The 19,115-nt window shown below is 38.8% G+C and overlaps 1 protein-coding gene across 2 annotated transcripts in view; it reads left to right on the top strand.

Annotated features, from left to right (window-relative positions):
* LOC108610191 (uncharacterized) overlaps positions 1 to 19,115 on the top strand; it is a 52,898-nt gene that overhangs the window by 15,314 nt on the left and 18,469 nt on the right. The window contains exon 2 of one of the 2 annotated variants that reach the window (XR_016269449.1): positions 548 to 587. Coding sequence is in view for 1 of the 2 variants with exons in the window: in XM_089465495.1 (XP_089321621.1) it covers positions 14,798 to 15,188 (391 nt within the window). In the remaining variant the exon portion in view is untranslated. The other variant, XM_089465495.1, reaches the window with a different exon arrangement.

Here is a 19,115-nt window from a genome sequence, read left to right as displayed (position 1 = left end):
AGGGCTCACACATCAATTTATCAGCACTATTTGGAGTAGTCCGAGCTATTCTCATCATAATTGACCTCAAAGCTGTGGCTAATGACTAATGTAGGCCGTCTCAAAGGCGACTAATGCGGCAAAGGAGAGGAGGAGAGAACTGTCCATAAGCTTATTGAGTCGTAACATAATATTTATGCCAGAAAATATGCCCAAAATATGCGAGACGAAAGCCACTTAAAGGCATGAAAGCTTAACTTGGCCTCGGCTTAAGTAACTAAATCTATCAATCTGTATTTGTGTGTGTTTGGGTGTGGGTGTGTGTGGGTCTGTGTATGTGTGTGCATCATCATCATAAATATGAAAAGCTCATCACTTGTGGAATTTGCCCATTCGCATCAACTTATATTGTTTTTTTTTTTCTTTTTTTTCTGTCTGTTCTAAGCTTTTAGTTCAACATAATTTGATATTCATATATGTTTGTCCAAGCCATCAAAGTGAATTTTGTTAATTCTGCATTTAAATCAATGTCTTATCTGGACTTATTCTCTTATCTGTCTCTTTGCAGAGTGCAAGCCTGGGGAAGCAGCTCAAGCAGGAGTAGCAAGGTAGGCTCACAACGAATAAGTCAATAACCCGTCACACATGGCGTATGCGCAATGCGCAATTTGTGTTGGCGAAACAATCAAAATAAGAATAACATTTGCATATTTAGCGGGGCATGACAAATATTTATTTACATATTACCAATTGCTGACACATCTAGCGTCAATCATTTCTCAGTGTCAATCGGCATTTCGCAATATGCTTGATTTTACCAAGGGACCAGCAGGTGGAAACAGGCTGCGATGAATACAGACATAGGAGAGCAAATCTGTTTTTAATTTGTCGAAAACAAAATGCAGAAAAAATCAAATATTTAATGTAATATCTGTTTGGCATAAGAATTGGAAATTCAGTGAAATAGCAGCTGTTCATATTTCGACTGTTTTCGTTGACCTTGAACCTGCCAAAAGTGAAAAAATGTATAATGTCCTATTTATAAATGCTATCTATTATTTATATTCATAAATTACTTATATACATAGGAGTGTAAGCTATGAACATCTTTGCTTATGTACGTTAAGCTGAGAACAAAACTTAAATCAATCTGGCCCAGAATGCAAATTGATTTCAAGTTCATCTGGGCATGCATGTCCGCATGCCCGCATATTCATGTGCTGATTAGCTGCTTCGGTGGTTCTTTAACTGTTTATCAGGATTGACTTAACCTTGAATAATACAATAGATAAATTAATACAAATTAGATAAGAGCAGCGCACTTGTACATATACATACATAGAGATATGAGGTACTCATCTATCTATTAGGTTGTTATTGCTTTCTTCAAGAAAACATTAGATATTAATATTGTGATAAGATAAATCTAAGTAAAATTACTATAAAAATTGAAATAAAATTTTTATTGAGGCATTTCTTTATATACTATCTATTTAATGCATAATATATTCCAAGAAATCTGGCTAGATTTTATGCCAAGATTCTACCCTCTCAATAAATGTTATTATAACAAATATTAATAGTTAATTTCGGGCATAAGCAGAGCAAATTGTTCTTCACTTTCCTGGAAGCTACTTGGAGTCGTAAGCGACTTAAGCTCGCTCTGTCGATCGGCAAGGCAAAACTACGCCATGTGGTGAATAGTGTGGGGAACTGTGGTGAAGTTGAACTTGTTGAGCCTGTCGCGCGTGAGAGGAGAATTAATTAATTGCCGAGAGCGAACAATCAAAGTTATGAGCGCGAATTGGAAACATTCGAGTGGCCTCTAGTGGCTCGCAGTGGTTCTCAGTGGGTCGCAAAATAAAAATAAAAACTCAATTTAAACTGGCCTGTGTGCATATGTGATTAATTATTGTGCTCGCCGTGTGCAAATATTTATTCAGCTGCTGAGCAATCAATTATGATTTATGAGCAGGTGAGTTATTGATTCAGTGGTCGCACATATCAATCAGGCTTGGCAAATTGTGAACTGATTGCAAATTGAGGTTGACAAAATAATTAATGCTAATTCCTGGCGCTCTGTCCCCAAACTGTTGTATTATAAATTATTGCTGTTAATTCAAATATTTGCTCAGCCTTAACTAAAATGCCGCAGGGTGACAAATAGGAGCAATAGAAAGCCAAATAGCAATTAAATAAAGTTATGTTTGTAATTTGTTATGTAGATTTGTTATGATAGTATTTACTGCAATATATATTAATCACATCAGTTCATCATAATGACTAAGGTGAATAGAATATTTATAGCATTCACAAATTCAGTAGCCAGACTTTGGCTTGCTAATAATATTATTAAAAATAATAATAATAAGAAGAAATAAAGGTACATATGTATATATATCTTCAATTTCTCTCCCTATGTGGCGTCTAAAACACACTGCGGTATAGTGTAGTACAGTGTATGCCCTAGTCGAGTACTCTCGCTTTAAGCACCCTCCACTTACGTTCATTAAGATGCTTGAAATTTGCGTGGATTTCAGTTTCATGGTGCGATTTTCAGCTTTAAGGCGCATAAAAAGGCAACTCAACGATCTGATGGCCATAAAAAAAACTTCAGCTAGCTGTTGGGTGGCAAGCTGTGCTGTTGACTTCTGGGACTCCTGCTTACCCCCAGCTCTGGGCCCGGGTCTCTGTTAATTTGCACGCTGGTTGTGAGGCGCTAAATAAGTTATGTCATTTTCGGTGGCACGCTCTACGAGGGCGCGCATTTCATTTTACTGTGTTGCCGTAGAAATTTAATAAAACAGCGCCAAAAATTATTAGCATATTTTGAGGCGAATGCTTAACATAAACTCGAGCCTTGAGCCCCGAGCCCCAAGCCCACCGACATCAAAGAGCAAGGGCAGCTGAGCCGGCTAAGGCAGCTCTCGCCGCTGCGAGAGTAACTTTACCAAGTTTTTTCACAAGAGAAACAGCTGAGACTTGTCTAAAAATATGCATCGAGACAGTAGGTAGCAAGCGCCAAATAGATTGACAGTTGGCGCAATGCCATTAACGGGAAGCCCCGTCCAGCTCCTGCAGCTGACCAGGCTAACTAAGTGCCTGTCAGCTGAGAGTGCTCTCAAAAATTTGAAGCACATTTAAGTAAACATATTCAGATCATGCTTCAATTGATCTAAACCAGACTGGGAATGGACAGTGGAATGGAGTATAGAGAGTCATAGATAGACTCGAGGTGTATCAGCGGGTGAGCTGCATAATTTATAGTGTCTAGCTTAGCTTTATATGGCGTCGGGGCACACTCAATGAACTCTTGACTTCGAGCTTGGATTCTATGGACAATTTATTTATGTTTGATATCTTAAATATTTCAGCTTTGCTTATTGCTTCCAAAGTGTTCAAAATGCTTCAATTTAAGGTGTTTTTGCGTTTGTTATTTATTTGTATTTCTTAATTTATTTTAATTGCATGAAAATTGTTCGATTTGCATACCAAAATATCTGAGTCCTGCCCACTCTCTCTCTCTCTCACTCTATTTATATTTAGACAATTATAGCTGCTGATTGTTTAGAATGTATAACTGACTTGGCATATTTTCACGAAATCCATTAGCCATTACAATTATTCGCAGTGACTTGTGTGTGTCCGTTGGAGTGGTCAGGGGCCACTACATGTCATGTTGGCTGGCTGGTTTGCTCATACCTTAATAAATCAGTGCTCTATATATGTGAGCGCCAGACACGCATAGTAAATTTCCAATTTTGGAGCCATAGATAGAGCGTAGGAGTGGGAGAGAGAGAGAGAGAGAGGGACAGAGATAGAGAGAGAGAGAGAGAGAGACAGTCCGCACAGACAACAGATGTTAATGCCTCACTGAGCAAAGTGCGTTTCGCTGTTTGCCATTGTGTGGATGTATGTGTCTGGGTGAGTGTGTGTAGGTGGCACTTGCCTTACTGTCTGCCTCATTGTTATCGCTCTTAACGAGTCCTTATTGCCGATGTTGTTGTTGTTGTTGTTGTTGGTTGTGGTCAGTATTAATATTTGTTGTTGGCCTGGGCACATACGCAGTGTGGCCCAAAAAACTGATTCAGGTTTTATGATGCCCATTATGTGTGTTGGCGTTGTGCTTACTCTGCCCGTTTCTCTAACTCTCTCTCACGCATTATATCGAATTATGTTATAAATATGAAATATATTTGGTAGTAGCAAATACGTGTGAGCATGCCAAAATATGATATGGCACAATATTATGGAATTTTATTCCATGTTCGTGCACTGCCATGCAGTTTTCTAGCATGACTGTTGAAGAAATCTGTATGGACAGAGAGAGAGAGAGAGCTATTACCATGTGAACCATGTGTTCTTTTTACGCTCATATTAGTAATTAATTATTGATTATCAAATCGCCAACAATAAATATTTATGTACTTGTACAGCAAAGTCATATTACTCGTATTACTCGTGTAGCGCATCCAGGAACGTCAATGGACCTCAGCAAATGAAAGTCAGCATAACCAACCGTTACACAACATTATCGTTGCATAATTTCCGCTAATTTGCGATAAAATGTGGCAGTCAGCCTCACCCATCTCTCTCTCTCTCTCTCTCTATCTGCCCTTTGAGTCCAGCCTGTCGTGGAAGTTGCCAGCTGTGCGGCTCATTTGCTGGCTCATGAACAGGACGCTCGCATAATGAGCGGTCAATAAATGACTCATAAATGTTCTATTAAATTTGTGCAACAATGGGATGCCGTCAAAATACACATTCCTATAGATTGTATAAACATTCGTTTGTCGCCTCAACTATCGTAGTAAGCAAAATCAATATCTGGCTAGCGAATTTCAAGTCAGCTGAGACTGAGCAGAGCCATTCAACGCCGAGTGGAGGTTCTTAGAAATCGAGGCTACAGGCAACTAGCAGAGTCCAATTCCGAGCACCAGCCGCAGCCTCTAATAACATTTTGTGCCTGACAATGAGGTTGAGTCTTATCGATTCTGTTGCATATTTTTAAGGGCCTGCTGCAATTTGGGTCGTGACTCTTGGAGTGCTACAATCTTTGAGCTTATATTTTATTCATTCAATCAAGGGCACCTTTTTTTCGAGACTGCAATCCTAAGTCATGTTTACATATTTCTTTCTTTTGTGAAATATGTTAATTATTATTTTCTTCTCTTTTTATGCCGTAGACTCGTTAGTTTTTGCTATGCGCTGGATCCACAACATTTTCGCTGAATCTTGTGCAAGCTCTAATTTATGTAGCTGTCACAGCTGGGAATATTCTGTGGGCTGAGCAACAGTTCTGCGTTCCTATTGTGCGAAATTAAAAAATAACAAGAACAAGAAGAATGCTTTAGTTGTCATTGAACTACCTCGTGATACCCTGCATTTTGATGCAGAGCTACAATTATTATAGCTCAATATAAAATACATACATACACATACATATATATGCAATAGTATAGCATATAGGCCACACAAACCATATAGAATAGTACAGCATATATATATATATAGGGTATACAAATGCGCAGCAATAAAAGTAAACAAACAACTAAAATACGAAGCAATTTTTGTAAGTCGTCCTTGACTGACCTTGCGCATTGCAGCTGAACGGCGAGCTATGCTCATTATGCTCCCCATTTCAGCTTTTTTGGTTGGGGTTCTCTTCTTCGTTCTCTCCGTGCTGGGAAAACGTCAAGTTTGCGCTTGGTTTTTTAATGGTTGCAATCAAAGTTTCAATGCATTGTTAAGAACATGCGGCGCGCACTCAAAAAAGCCAAGGCGAAACACAACTCAGTCGTGCGTTTAACATAACTACATTGTGCATGTGGAATATTTTCATAACAGAGATCTGAGATAGGCTTGCCGGATGGGAGTGAAGGAGCGAACCCTTTCAGTAGTCTACATGTGCAATGCTGTGTCTCCTGCGAGTGCCAGACGCTGTGTAAACTTAACGTTCTGATTTAAAGTTTATGTGTTGCAAGTTTTTTATTTGTTATGCGCGCAACAATGAACAAGTTTGTTCCATGTGGTAATTAGAGGCGAATTTGGAGAAGCTAAAAAAAAAAAATAAGAAAAACATAATGAAAATGTTTGAAAGACGCTAAGGAGGCCAGGGGCGTGGCCATGCCAAGCAACTGCAAAATGAGACGAATGAATGAGAATATAATAGTGAAGGCAAAATAAAAGGCAGCAGCAGGGAATGCGAGTCACAGTTTAATTTCATCACGAGAGCTCAAGATGTTCCTCGCATGTTGTTGTTGTTGTTGTTGCGTCTTGCCCTTGTTGTTGCTCTTGTTCTTGTTGTGCCGAGTTAGCGGGATGTGGGTGTGGTGTAGGTTGGTAAGCACATCAGCAAAATGCCTGATGATATAATAAAATGCCAAATGTGCTCACATTATTCAAATGTCATGATAGTCTGTAGAAGACACAGCACACAAGTATCCCCTATACGTACATATACAAATACATGTGTGCATTTCTAGATGTGTGTGTGTGTGTATGTGTTATATTTAACAATATATAGAGTAAAAGATATATAGTGAAAGTTGCATAGATAAGTAGACTCTCGGCTTCCTAACATATAAGCCATTCAGTCCTCCTTTAGCTTCCACTTTATGCTTATTAGCAAATCCAGGCATACATATGTATGCATGTGTGTATGTATGCATGTGTGTAAATACATTTATTTTCCCTGATGGCCATTTGTCAGCTCGATACTGTAAACAATCTTTGCCTTACACTACTCTCACATCGCATGGCAAAGCCACAAGCGAAGCAATTTACTGCATACTTGAAACTTTGCCGAATGCTTCGTAAGCCACTGCAAATGGCTGTCAACAACGAGGCTGTAAAATATTTAATTTTAAATCAATGTTGCCTTTGTGAATCGGGTCTGTAATAGTACTTACCATATGCCAATAATTGTGGCATTAATTTTTGATTTCCATTACAGAAGAATTTCAGCTGGAAGCAAAACTTTCACACAGAACACACATATACGAGTATGTTAATATACTTACATACTGATATTAGTATGCCAGAATTTAGTTATCGACGCAGTTCAACATTTTAGTTCACTTGCAAATTCTCATACACACCTGCTTACAAACATATAAAGGACTGATCTCTCCTTCGATCCCACACACTTGCTTACATGCATGCATACATGTACACATACAAACATTTGAGAGAGCAGTAGCACAACATAAATGACCGATGCACGTATCGGTTCTCTCTGTCGAGCTCATAAAGCGAGAGCATCGGGTGTCTCGCTCGATCACACGAGCGAGCATACCTCGCTAATAACTGTCGACTGTTGGACGATGTCTGCAAATAAATGCCTTTTACTCATTCCCGCACTCAGAGAGCAACCGATTGCATTGATTCTTTACTGAGTTCATTTGCGAGCGACTAGCAACAGTCTTTTTGTTGTTTTGTTTCGCTTTTTTCCTTCCCTAGCCTGTGAGTGTATGCGTAAGTGAATGTGACTTTTTGATTTACTCACATGCAAAAATTTATTTAACAGTGCGTCACACGATTAGTTCATAGTAAGGTGCTCAGAGCGACTGACTGCCAAGTGTCATAGTAGTGTTTCGAGGGAGAGTGAGAAAGTAAGAGAGAGCGAGAGCGAGATAGTAAGCTGATCGAATACAAGTTGAGTGACATTTTTATGTTGAATAAATTTGTTATTAATGTGGCGTAACATTGTGCTGTATGGTTAATTGTTGCAATCGTCAATGGGAATATTTCGAGAGAAATGTACATACAATATATTAACGAAATTGCATTTTAATAATGTCTCTTTAATGTCAAATAATGGAAGTTAAAATATTACTTACCTCAAGTACTTAATACATTAGCTTGTAAGCTGAAAATTAAATTCGACTTAAATTTAAATCACTACGATGGACAACAACAAAGGAAATATTTAAATTGTTTTATATGCACATTTATTTGTCCTGGAATTTCTATTCACTTTGGTGTAAGACGTGCGAAATGATAAAGTGGGTTTGCCATTTGGATTGGGGTCGAAGCCTTTACGAGCGCTGTTGGCTCCGCTTCACACAGCGCTTTGTTTTACACACACACCCACACAAATATATACATGCATATACTTATGCAAGGAACCTGTACATGTAATAAAATGTGTGAAGTGGTATGTGTGACAAGGCATAAATAACTAAACACCTGCAGAATCTGCGCGGAGGGCACGTGGGAATGGTGGACAGAGTTGGGGCAGAGTTGGGGCACGGGCTCCACCATCGTCTGCTCCTTTTCTGTCAGGCACGTCTGAGTTGTGGCGTTATAAATTACGCAGGGCTCGTCTGCCATTGCTTAGAGCATTTGTCAATATATATCTTTCGCCGAGCGAGACGAGGCGCTGAGATTTGGCGTGCCAAATATTTTACCAACCAATAATCCCGCCTGCGATTCGACCCTAGCGTTAACCAACTAAATATAAATATATAAATAAAGCTTTAAGTATTCCGTAAGTAGGTCCATAAAGTTAAATTAAATAATTATTTATTGTAGCTCATTCAAGTAATGAAGCACAGAGTTTGTCGAATATTTTCGGGAATACGCCAAAAGGACCATTTATTTTTATTCTCAATAGCAGATGAACTTGTCATACACAAGAGAGCGCAAAAACATATGTAGAATTTTTTTTATAATTTTGAAATAAAAATGTATTGAAATTTTAAATTTCATAAATCTGTGCAGTTTCTCTCTTTACTATTTAGAAATATATAATCTCTAATGCGATAAATTGTGGCACCATAAGCATTCCGAACATAGCGGTAAATTAATCTTTGCTCAACAGTGGCGCCATCAGGCGTCTGTTGGCGGCATCATCTGTTGTGCTTGCGTGTGGTGAAAAGCTTCCCATTCAAAGAGAGCGCTAGCCAGTCAGCTGTTGCTGAGGTAACTGCCAAAGACAACTGTAAATCAATAGTTATTTTATTCAAGCGGATGCAACTGATAAGTGTTCAAGGACAAATCAGAGAAGGAATTATAGAAGAACTATTAATTATGCTCTGCCCTAATATCCCACAATTTTAATAAAGACTATTTACTTAAACTTTAATTTATAATTTTAATTTGAAGATAGTTGTATATATGCTGTGTTGTATAAAATACAAATAAAAACGACTTGGCCTCTCAATTTAATTTCAATGCCAACTGCTACGAGCAACGTTTGTTTGCTCGCACACACGCTCTCTTTCAGCTCGCGCTCCGTCACTCTCTATCTCTCTCTCTCTCTCACTCTTTCTCTTTTGGTGCGAGCTTTCGTCAGCTTTGATTGATGCAACGTGGCTCTTGCAGAGCTTCCACTCTCTTGCAGGACTTGGAGCGAAGGAAGTGATTTGCTGTTCGCTGCTGTTGCTGCCAGTTGATTGGCAACACGTTTGCCGGAAGGTAGCCAGCGCAGGCAACAGGAAGCCAGCACGATTGTTAATATAATTCACGAATCGTTTCGTTATGCTTCGCGAAGTTTTCGTGTTGCCTCTGTGTGTGAGTGCTTGAGCGTGCGAGTGCCCGAGTGTCTTGGTGTGTGAAATTAATGAAACTATCAGAAGATTTAATCGCAGCAAATGTTCGAGTGCTCGAGTTTTCGAGTTTCGACGAAGTGAACCTAGAGCGCTCCACCGATCCCACAGCCCAAGCCAACTTGTTGCCATGAGCCAATGAAAGGACAGCCCGTTTAGCTCTGATAAATGTGAACCTGTTGCCTATTCGAAGTGAGGCGAGCGGAATTAATGCTAATTACAAATATTTGTTCAACGATTTGTTCTTTGGCCGAATGCCCAATGTTCGTCAATTAAGAGAGCTTGTCCAGGTCCGTAGCCATGGAACGTGCCACAGGGCAGAATGGAAATGTTGGACAGACAGACGACTAAATTACATTAAACATATTTAAATTGCAATTACGTAACCCGAACAAATATCCAAAAAAACAGAAAGCAGCAACAATAATACGAGGACTGCTATAAATCTGAGAAGAGCAGTCAAATGGGTCTGCCAACACCTAAGCCCACACACACACACACACGCACAAAGATAGATACACACGCACACACACACACACACACACACGCAGACACAGACACACGGTACACAAAGCGGCGTGTTGCCAGACACACCCCGGAAATGCCCAGCAGTCACCTGACCCACAGACCCAAAGGCAACTTTTGTAACCAGCTACCAAACAAAAACAAAAGCGGATTAACACTTTGCCCCAATGATGATGATATGGAGCACGGGGCCACGTTAACCGTGCCCCACGGCGCCCATAGCGTCGGCCCCAGCGCTTGCTTTCGTCATTTTTTATACGCCCTGGGCGTGGCACGCTCAAATCAAGCAGCCCCGTCAGCCCCGTCAGCCCCACGAGCCCCGCTTGCCTGTTCTGACCCTTTTTTGGCTTAGTCAATCTATTTGGGCAACCCTTTTTGGGCAAGCGGTCGCAGCGTGTGGCTAAATACAGTTTCAGAATATTACACCAGTCTGCAAAACTGATTATTTGCATAAGATAATTTGCAAACAAACATATTCTGATTACAATAAATAAAAGCTATCGCCCGGCCCAGACATACGTCACAATTAGTTATCAAGGCCTGATAACATTTTTTGTGCCCATTTAACTTATTTTGATGGCTTCTCCTATTCTGTACCAGCACTAAATATTGATTTTCAGCCAAGAATAACTGAAGTTTTGTCTATTTTTTGTGGTAACTTGTTTATTCTTCTTCTGATACTCAGCGTTAACTATTTTCGTTTTGTCAATAGGGACTATAAATAAATTGATATTTCCATATTAACAAAGAGCTATATAAAAAGAGTAGATATATTTCATTACAGAAATTATGATGTATAAGTATAAAGTTTTTAGCATTATTATATAAAATGCTGACATAACATAAAATTATGTAGTTTAGTAAATTGATAGAAATATATATTATATAAAATAAATTAAATTATATATTTATATTAAAAATTTATTTATAATTTGAGAAAATTCAAAAATCAATTTAATTTTGTAGCTAAACTTTGTTATTCAGTGAAGTATCAACAGAAGAGAACTTTACGAAAAGCGCAGGCAATTGTTATTATTGTTGCTGTTGTTGTTGTTGTTGTTGTTTGCTGCCAACACTTAAGCCACAAAATATACCCAAAGTTTATATTTCTTAGCCGCTCAAATTTTTCTTTACATAGATACGTGCGTATTCATATATATGTGTGTGTATATATAGATATATACACACACAGAGACAGACAAGTTGCTTGGCCTAAACGACAATTTGCAATTTGCCTTTGCTTAACCCTTGTCCATTGCCTCAAATCTGACTCGTATATTATATGTGTGTGTGTGTGTGCGTGTTGTTGTTGTTGTTGCTTATCCTGTTGCTTCAGTTCTTCTTCCGCAGCAATTTTATTTTGACATACTTCTCGCTGGGCATCTAAAACAATTTTAGGGCTCGGGCAAAAGTTTCCAACTGAGTTGATTATTCTCAACGCAAATCAAAGGCAGCCGCAGTTGGCATCATTGGGCAGCCGGCTCTTTTTTGTTTTTTGTTTTTTGTTTTTTCTAAATATACCCAGTAGGCAATCAAAATGAAAGAGTTTGCTCACTGGTCTGAAAAGGAGTTCCTAAAAAATGGTGCAGCATTAACAGCTGATGAGATCAAATCAAATGTAGAATAGATAGCGTATTCAGATTATATAAATATTAAATTATTTCGACTCCATCTCTGGTAACTGTTAGTCGGGCTGCCTGACTGATGTAGTCTAATTTGCTAAATTTATACATTATTTCTCTTTGTTGCCTTCTTTGCATTTTATTTAATAAAAAGCGCCGCCTTTTATCTACTCCGATTACATGGCTGGATGTGACCTTGCACTCTGGGTATTTGCGACCTAAATATTTTAGAATGAATTTCCCAAATTAAAGCCAATCCGGCTTATCCAAGCCACTGAGCTTTACGAACTTGAGCACACACACTCCCCCTAGGCGCCCAAAGGTATTAATTAGTATTGCACAATGAACCTGGGATGGCGAGCTAGAAACCAAGCCAGGGCCAAGGGCAAGCCAAAACTCAGCGAAGAGCTGAACGCTTGAGCTGAAAAGCGTCCAGCTACAACTTATTATAATACAACAAAAAGCAAGGTAAAAACTGGCAAAGGAGCAACAACTGCAGCCAAGGAAGGGGAATAAGAGAGGAAGAAAATCCATAATGGCTTCGCATTACATTTTTTCGCGTGCTTCTTTACCGTATCGACACACATACACGCACACACACACACACGCACGCACGCACAGCTTGAACTATATGGCAACAAGGTGTTAACATTCCCACGCCATGATATGCTCATATGAGACGCGCCGACAAGTTGCACGACATTTACAGACAGTTGCAGACATAAAGACAGCTGAGGACGGGGACAGGCAGACAGCTAGAGAATATATATAAAACGTGATGCTGTCCTCACATTCCAGTGAATATATTGCAGAGAAAAAGAAGCAGCGCAGGCCTTGGTAGTAATGAGCGCGGCGAGCCTTCAAACAAGAAAATTCTTGACAGTTTCCTTTGAGCATTCGGCAACGCCCCAAAGTAGGCAACGCTTCCGATGAGCAGCATTTTGTAATATACACAAATTACGTGTATTCACAATGAGAGCTGCATAATTGAAGATAATTTGCAAAAAAAAAATTATAATAATTAATAAATAAATAAATAAAAAAAAAACCGTCCAAGCAGAGTCTAAACTTTAAATTAGCTGCAATTTAAAGCATCAGTAAAAGTTGCATTTAATTTAATTACTCGTGAAGCACTTCAGTTTAGCCAGAAAGGTTCTTGTTTAGAAAAATTATTATGCAGAAAAACTCGGAAAAGAATAGAAAAAATCATAGAAACAGAAAATAAAAAATAAATAGATAAGAAAAGTTTATAAATTGAGCACTAAATAAAAATGAAAAAATGTAGAAGATCCGCAATGAATATCTAATTAATATACTAATACATATATAATATCTGTTACGATATCTATAAATAAAAATATTAAACTAGTTTTATATTGACTAACTCGAATCAGCTACTATTAAACTTGTATACATAATATGTATTAGATATCATATCAGAGATTAGACGCACTCATAATAAGCCTATATGCTAATAGACGAGTTTTCACAGATAATTTATAGAATGCCTGAAAGTATATGAATAGGCCGAGTAATCTTTGGCATTGCCAGCCCTAAATCCAACTTTTGCAATGGATGGAATACAGCATTTATCAAGTCGGATGACTTGTCTTGGTGCTTCCCGCTCAGGCACATTTATTTTTATTGTCTTTTCCAAAGCATTTGCGGCATTTTAACATTTTTATGTGGCAATTTTTGACGCCTTCCTCTGCGGCGAGCGATAAGCAAACTGGGCAACCGAAGCCGCATTTTACCGAGCGAATCCCATGCCCCGGCTATGGCAGACTTTAATGTATACATTTGAATGCCATTATCACAATACGCTGGCGATAGGCAGCCACAGCCAACAATAACACCAACAACAACAACAACAACACCAACAACAACAACAACAACAACAGCTACAACAACAATAGATACTTGAACAATCAGCAACCGAAAGCCACTCATTTTCTGTTTTATACAGCTGTGGTTGTCCGTCCCTCTCTGCATCTCTTTGTCTCTCTCTCTCTCTCTCTGTCTGTCTGTCTGTATGTGCGTCTGCCTGGGTGTCTAATATATCTGTGCTTGTGTGTGTGTAGCGGTTATTTCCAAGCAATTTACTTTAATTCGTCGCATTTTAGAGTGAGGCATATGCTAGGCCAACAAAAACAGCAGCAGCAACAACAACAACAACAACAGCAACAACCACTCTAGTGTAATTTCATCAGTTGACTAAAATTACTTGCCGCAGCCGCGTCACCTGTCTATCTTTCTGTGTATGTGTGTGTATTCCGGATAATAATGTTTTTATTGAGCGAAATCAACATAATCATTAGCATAATCATCATCATCTAACAAACCCAGCTCATCATCGTATGAGACTTTTTTGTAATTCCAATTATTCTTAAATATTCATGCAGCAAATTGAAATTGCAGTCAGTGAGGGCAGATGAAGGGATATGAAGGCATCCCAAAATTCTAAGCAGGATTAACAATGTTTAAATAATTTTAAGCACCATATTTATTTTTTCGGCTGCTATTGCATGCCATGTATAAAAGAGGCTTTAGGGCTTAGATGATACAAGTAAAGCCGAAACCGCCGAAATTTTTATATTCACATATTTCAAGGCAAAAGTTTATATATATTAAAAAATGAGTATTTTCAATTAGAGTTAGCAGAGGGGAAATGTTAAAAAATAGATATTTTTATCAGAGTGTTATTTAAAGCCTGCTTAAATAGCAGAGCTGCTTAGAGCACTGATAAGGATTTCATAAATTGAAAACTATTTATGGAATTTTATTTTTTGAGTGCATAAAGTAATTTAAATAAAATTGGCGTATATTGAATCAATATCAGAAAATCTGACATGAGCCAATTTCTGTTAACTTTTTGGAGAACTGTCAATGCCACCCTCGCAATGGGCAAACTTTATCAGGCTGTCAATTTGGCTCAGTTAATTGCAGTAGATTGGCTTTGGGTGGGGTTGGATTTTGTACGGCGATTTAATGGCCAATTTCCATGCGCAGCTTTTGAGTGTCTAACATATTTAAGAAGCCCCACAAAATGTGTGCCAAATTGGAAGAGTGATTGTCCAGTGCGCAGCCGAGCATAAAGCAAAAATCAAGCGCGCGTGCAAAATGTCGAACCTGTCGAATGCACCACGACGCGTGGCGCCCGGTGCAGCCACGCCAGTTACCTCGACAACAGCAGCAGAGGCAGAGGCACCAGCAGAGGCATCAGCAGAGGCAGAGGCAGCAACTCCGATGGCAATGGAAGCTGGAGCTTCAGCTGCAGCTGTTGCTCCACCCTTGGCCACATCTGTGCTAACGGCGCGGTTGAGCGCCGACAACACGGTGACTAGCTGTGCGCTGGCCATGGAGCAGCCAATGGCAGCCACATCCTGCCCGGACTCGCCCATACGTCGCGTCTCCTCGAGCTTGAAAAACTCTGCACTGGATTTCGCATCGCGTTTTTTCAAAAAATGCAAAGCGGCGACATTTACTGTGGACGGCGCCACCTACACAATCGGTGAGTACATATCCCAAATGCGTGAATCGAAAAAAAAGCGAAAAGAGAAAAAACAACAATGGCAAACGAAAATCCGTTCGCCAATGCTAAAAATTGGACGAAGGTCAACAAGTGTCTGATGGCACTAGAGAGAGAGAGGGAGAAAAAAACACGATGGTTGCCTCTGTAAGGAGATTTAAAGGATTCTGCCAGTCAATTTGGTCTCTATATATTTTTTGCTCCTTTCACGTTGCTCTTCTCAGCGTCGTATTTTCCTTTGTCTCGTTTTCAATGCGTAGCTCTATCAGTATATATTGTTTTGCATATAAATATATTTGTATGTGTGTGTGTGGGTCGAACTGCCATTGTGTGCAAGGTCGTCATTTGACATTGTGCTCAGTCTCAATTGTGCAGGTGCGCAATGTTTATTTTATTTTTGTTTCATATTTGTTTATTGTTCACAATTACAAGGCAGAAATTTGCAGTCGGCTGACACTGACTACAAAATGCTCTGCAAAGATAAAAGATACTACAGATGCTCTGTAGACAATTTGATCTTGAATCAATTGATTCCAAGGCAATTAAAGGGTGCCAGCTCTTAATATCTTAAGATTTTACTAGCCAAGATAAAATTTTCTTAACTTTCCTTTAGCAAAAACTTAATTTATGCAATTTTCATTATTATAAATTTCATTTGCCCAGCTCTTCAATGAGTTTTAAGTTTTGATTTCCCCATCGTAAATTGCGAAATTTTATGCTATTTATAGTTTTGTTTTCTATCTCTGAAAATTATGCGATGTTGTTTGCTTTTGATGCTCTTGCCATTTCATTTTATGCGACTAATTGGGGATTAAATGTCTTTGCAAAGATTTTTCGCGCTGTGAAGTAGCCGATAAAAACGTCAAAGGCTTGCTGGAGATTATAAATAATGTTTGTATAATATAACGACACGAAGAGGCTGAGACGTTGCGTAGCTTAAAACTTTAAGTTTTTATAAACCAATTAAGTGAATTATGCTTAATGGGTTGAACTTGAGAATAAAGAATAGATTAAATTGAAGATAATGCACCAGATAAGCATCGGCATTATATTATTTTAAAGTTTTGACTTTCCTCACTTGCTCTAAAAATTAATTAAATTGACTACTTCAATTTATCATTTATTTTATAATATTTTAACTTCAAGTTAATATATTAATATTAATAAATACAGTTGATTACTTACTTATTCAATTAATTGTTCATTAAATACAGCAGATATTAGCTTGAGTTAGTTAACCGTAAGCTCAATTACTATTAATTATTTGCTGCCTATCGATCGTGATTGTTTTAATTAATACAGAGACATGCGGGCTGCATAAATTCGCAAATTAAATTGCAGCTTTCAATTCGCATCAAATCGTAATAAAGCAGCAAAATTTGCACTGAAAACAGAAACCGAGTCTGTAACCGAAAACTCACGTGGCAAAGCGTTAAATGTGCCCTTATATTTACTCCCAAATGAATGCGCTCTGGCAACTTTTAGACCTGCCTAAGAGATAACCTGGGATTGGGTTTTCTTTTTGTTGTTGTTGTTGTTGTTAATGTTATTGTTGGCGAATGTGGCACGCAGCAGCTCGATACTCTTAGGACATGCAAATCCATCAAATTTGGCAATACACGCGAATCATGTTACCGTGTGTAACGGCATGTGTTTATTTAAATTCCGCGATAAATCAGTTCAATTTGATACTCTCACATCGAATGCGGCGTCCTCCACAGACTGACGAAATATTTATGACATCGGAATTCAATTACACAGGCCAACAGCAAAAAATCAGAGTGTTTCAGATCTTGAATGAATTAACATACATATATTGGTACTGGATTCTAGTTGATTAAAGTATTACTTGACTACTTCAAATTCAGTTCTAGATGTAACAACAAATCTCTCTCTGCCACATACATATCATCTATTGACAAACACCTGCTTATAAGATAATCATAGATCTGAAGAGAGCGAGGTGGATCTGACCAGTGAATGCAATGGATTAGATTTCTATGATGGAGCTACCCGAATTTTATATTCCACTCGAATTTCATATTCTACTCGAATTACATATTCAGCAAGCTGTTCTTTGATGCCTACTAAATCCTGCTGGCCAGTGTAATTATTAATTTGCAATAATGCGAATTGCGGTCAGTAATTGCCAATGCTGAAATGTTAATGGGCGCGATAGCTATTTATAATTTATATATATGCACACATACAACTATATAAATGTATATATAAAATCATGCATGAACCTACATGCGTATCGCTAGTTAAGGGCTGGTCAGCTGGTTAAGTAGCACTTAACGCTTTTTAGCGATGTCATTTAAAATGTCATTTAAAGTTGGTCGATGCGAAAGACTGTCATTGTAGTCCCGCAGCAAGATGGGTGGTCCAGGCCGTGCAGGAGAGTGTGTGAGCGAGGCAGAGTGAGCCAAAGGAAATGCACGAATGATAAATTGCCCAGCTACAAGGAGACACTGGGAGTTGCGTTCGCATCCGGGCCAGAGCGCCAGCTGGACGCCAAGTGCATCAGCTGTGACATCAATTAAAACTTCTGTGTGTGCCAAGACGCAACAGGGCTGCAATTTCCACAGGCATAATGCAATTAAAATTGCACCAAAAGCAAGGCAAAACAATCTCTAGACAGTAACCGTGCCAGCTGCAACATGTGCGCCCCTGGAGCTTTATTAATAAGCCTCGCCAGCCTCACCAGCCATGCCAGCCTCGTCGGCCTCAGCAGACCTGAGCAACTGTTCAAGTTTCGGGAGCAAACTTCTGTTACTTTTAATCTTTAATTGCTGATGTCTCCCCCTGACTGGGAGCGCCGGAAGTCAAAAGACAACCAAGTAATCGGGCAAATAGGCGGGCGCCCAATGACAGCCAGGGGAAACAACAACGGCCAGCCTACGGTTCTACAATGGAATACCCAGCCATTTTCAGCTCCACCTTCACTTAGTTTTCGTGCACTGAGCACTGAGCACTGAGCACTGTGAAGTTGTCCGGAAATGGCATTGTCAACGCCAGATGTGAATAGATGGCCAACAATTTTCACTAGTTGCTGCCCGTCGTATGCCCCAGTGGCCAACCAGTGCTATTTCTGCTGGACAAACCTCGCTCCAGTCGTCGCTCGTTGCCATAGATGAGCAAATTAAAAACGATGATAGGCAAGAATGAAAAACATCCTTGATGAGCAGACATCACATGGCTTCAATGGAACCCAGCATGTCCTTGTTAATTGTTCGGCAATTACAAATCAATAGGAAGGCACAAAGAGATGAGATTCAAGAGAGAGAAAGTGCTGTATTGTTTTCAATTTTATTGAATCTTAAAGAAGAGAAGTCATTCTGTTTCTGTAATTATTATTTAATCACTCTGCATAACCTTGACAATTACTCGGCAATTACAAATCAATGGGAGGGCACAATGATATGAGATTTAAGAGCGAAAGCTCTGCAGGGCTTTCTTTATTGAATCTTAAAGAATTCTATAATTATTATTCTGTTTCTGTTTCTATAATTATTATTTATTTGTCTGCTCATAATTGATTGTTACTCGATAATTACAAACCAATTGTAAGACATGAGATTTATGGGACTCATTTGAGAATGTTTACATTGCTTTCAATTTAATTGAACTTTCAATAGAAATTGCATTCCCGTTTCAGTTTAATTACTCTGCATATGCTTGCCAGGTAATTAGGCAATTATAATCAATGGGTAGCCACAATGTGATATGAAATTTCCAAACGAGCGAGTTCCACATTGCTTTCAATTCGGTTGAATCTTATAGAAGAGCTATTTATGTATGTCAGTATCGATTCTAGAAGACTTGATTGAGGTCTGCTTATGAATTTGTCAACTTTGGCAACAAAAGGCAATGCTGTGTTCATTGTATAAACATCTAGAGATATACAGA

Source organism: Drosophila arizonae, chromosome 3 (genome assembly GCF_054131065.1).
Source record: "Drosophila arizonae isolate 15081-1271.41 chromosome 3, UAZ_ARI_1.0, whole genome shotgun sequence".
Taxonomy (NCBI): domain Eukaryota; kingdom Metazoa; phylum Arthropoda; class Insecta; order Diptera; family Drosophilidae; genus Drosophila; species Drosophila arizonae.
The sequence above is the reverse complement of the archived record's forward strand: the minus strand, read 5'-3'. Positions and strand labels throughout refer to the sequence as shown.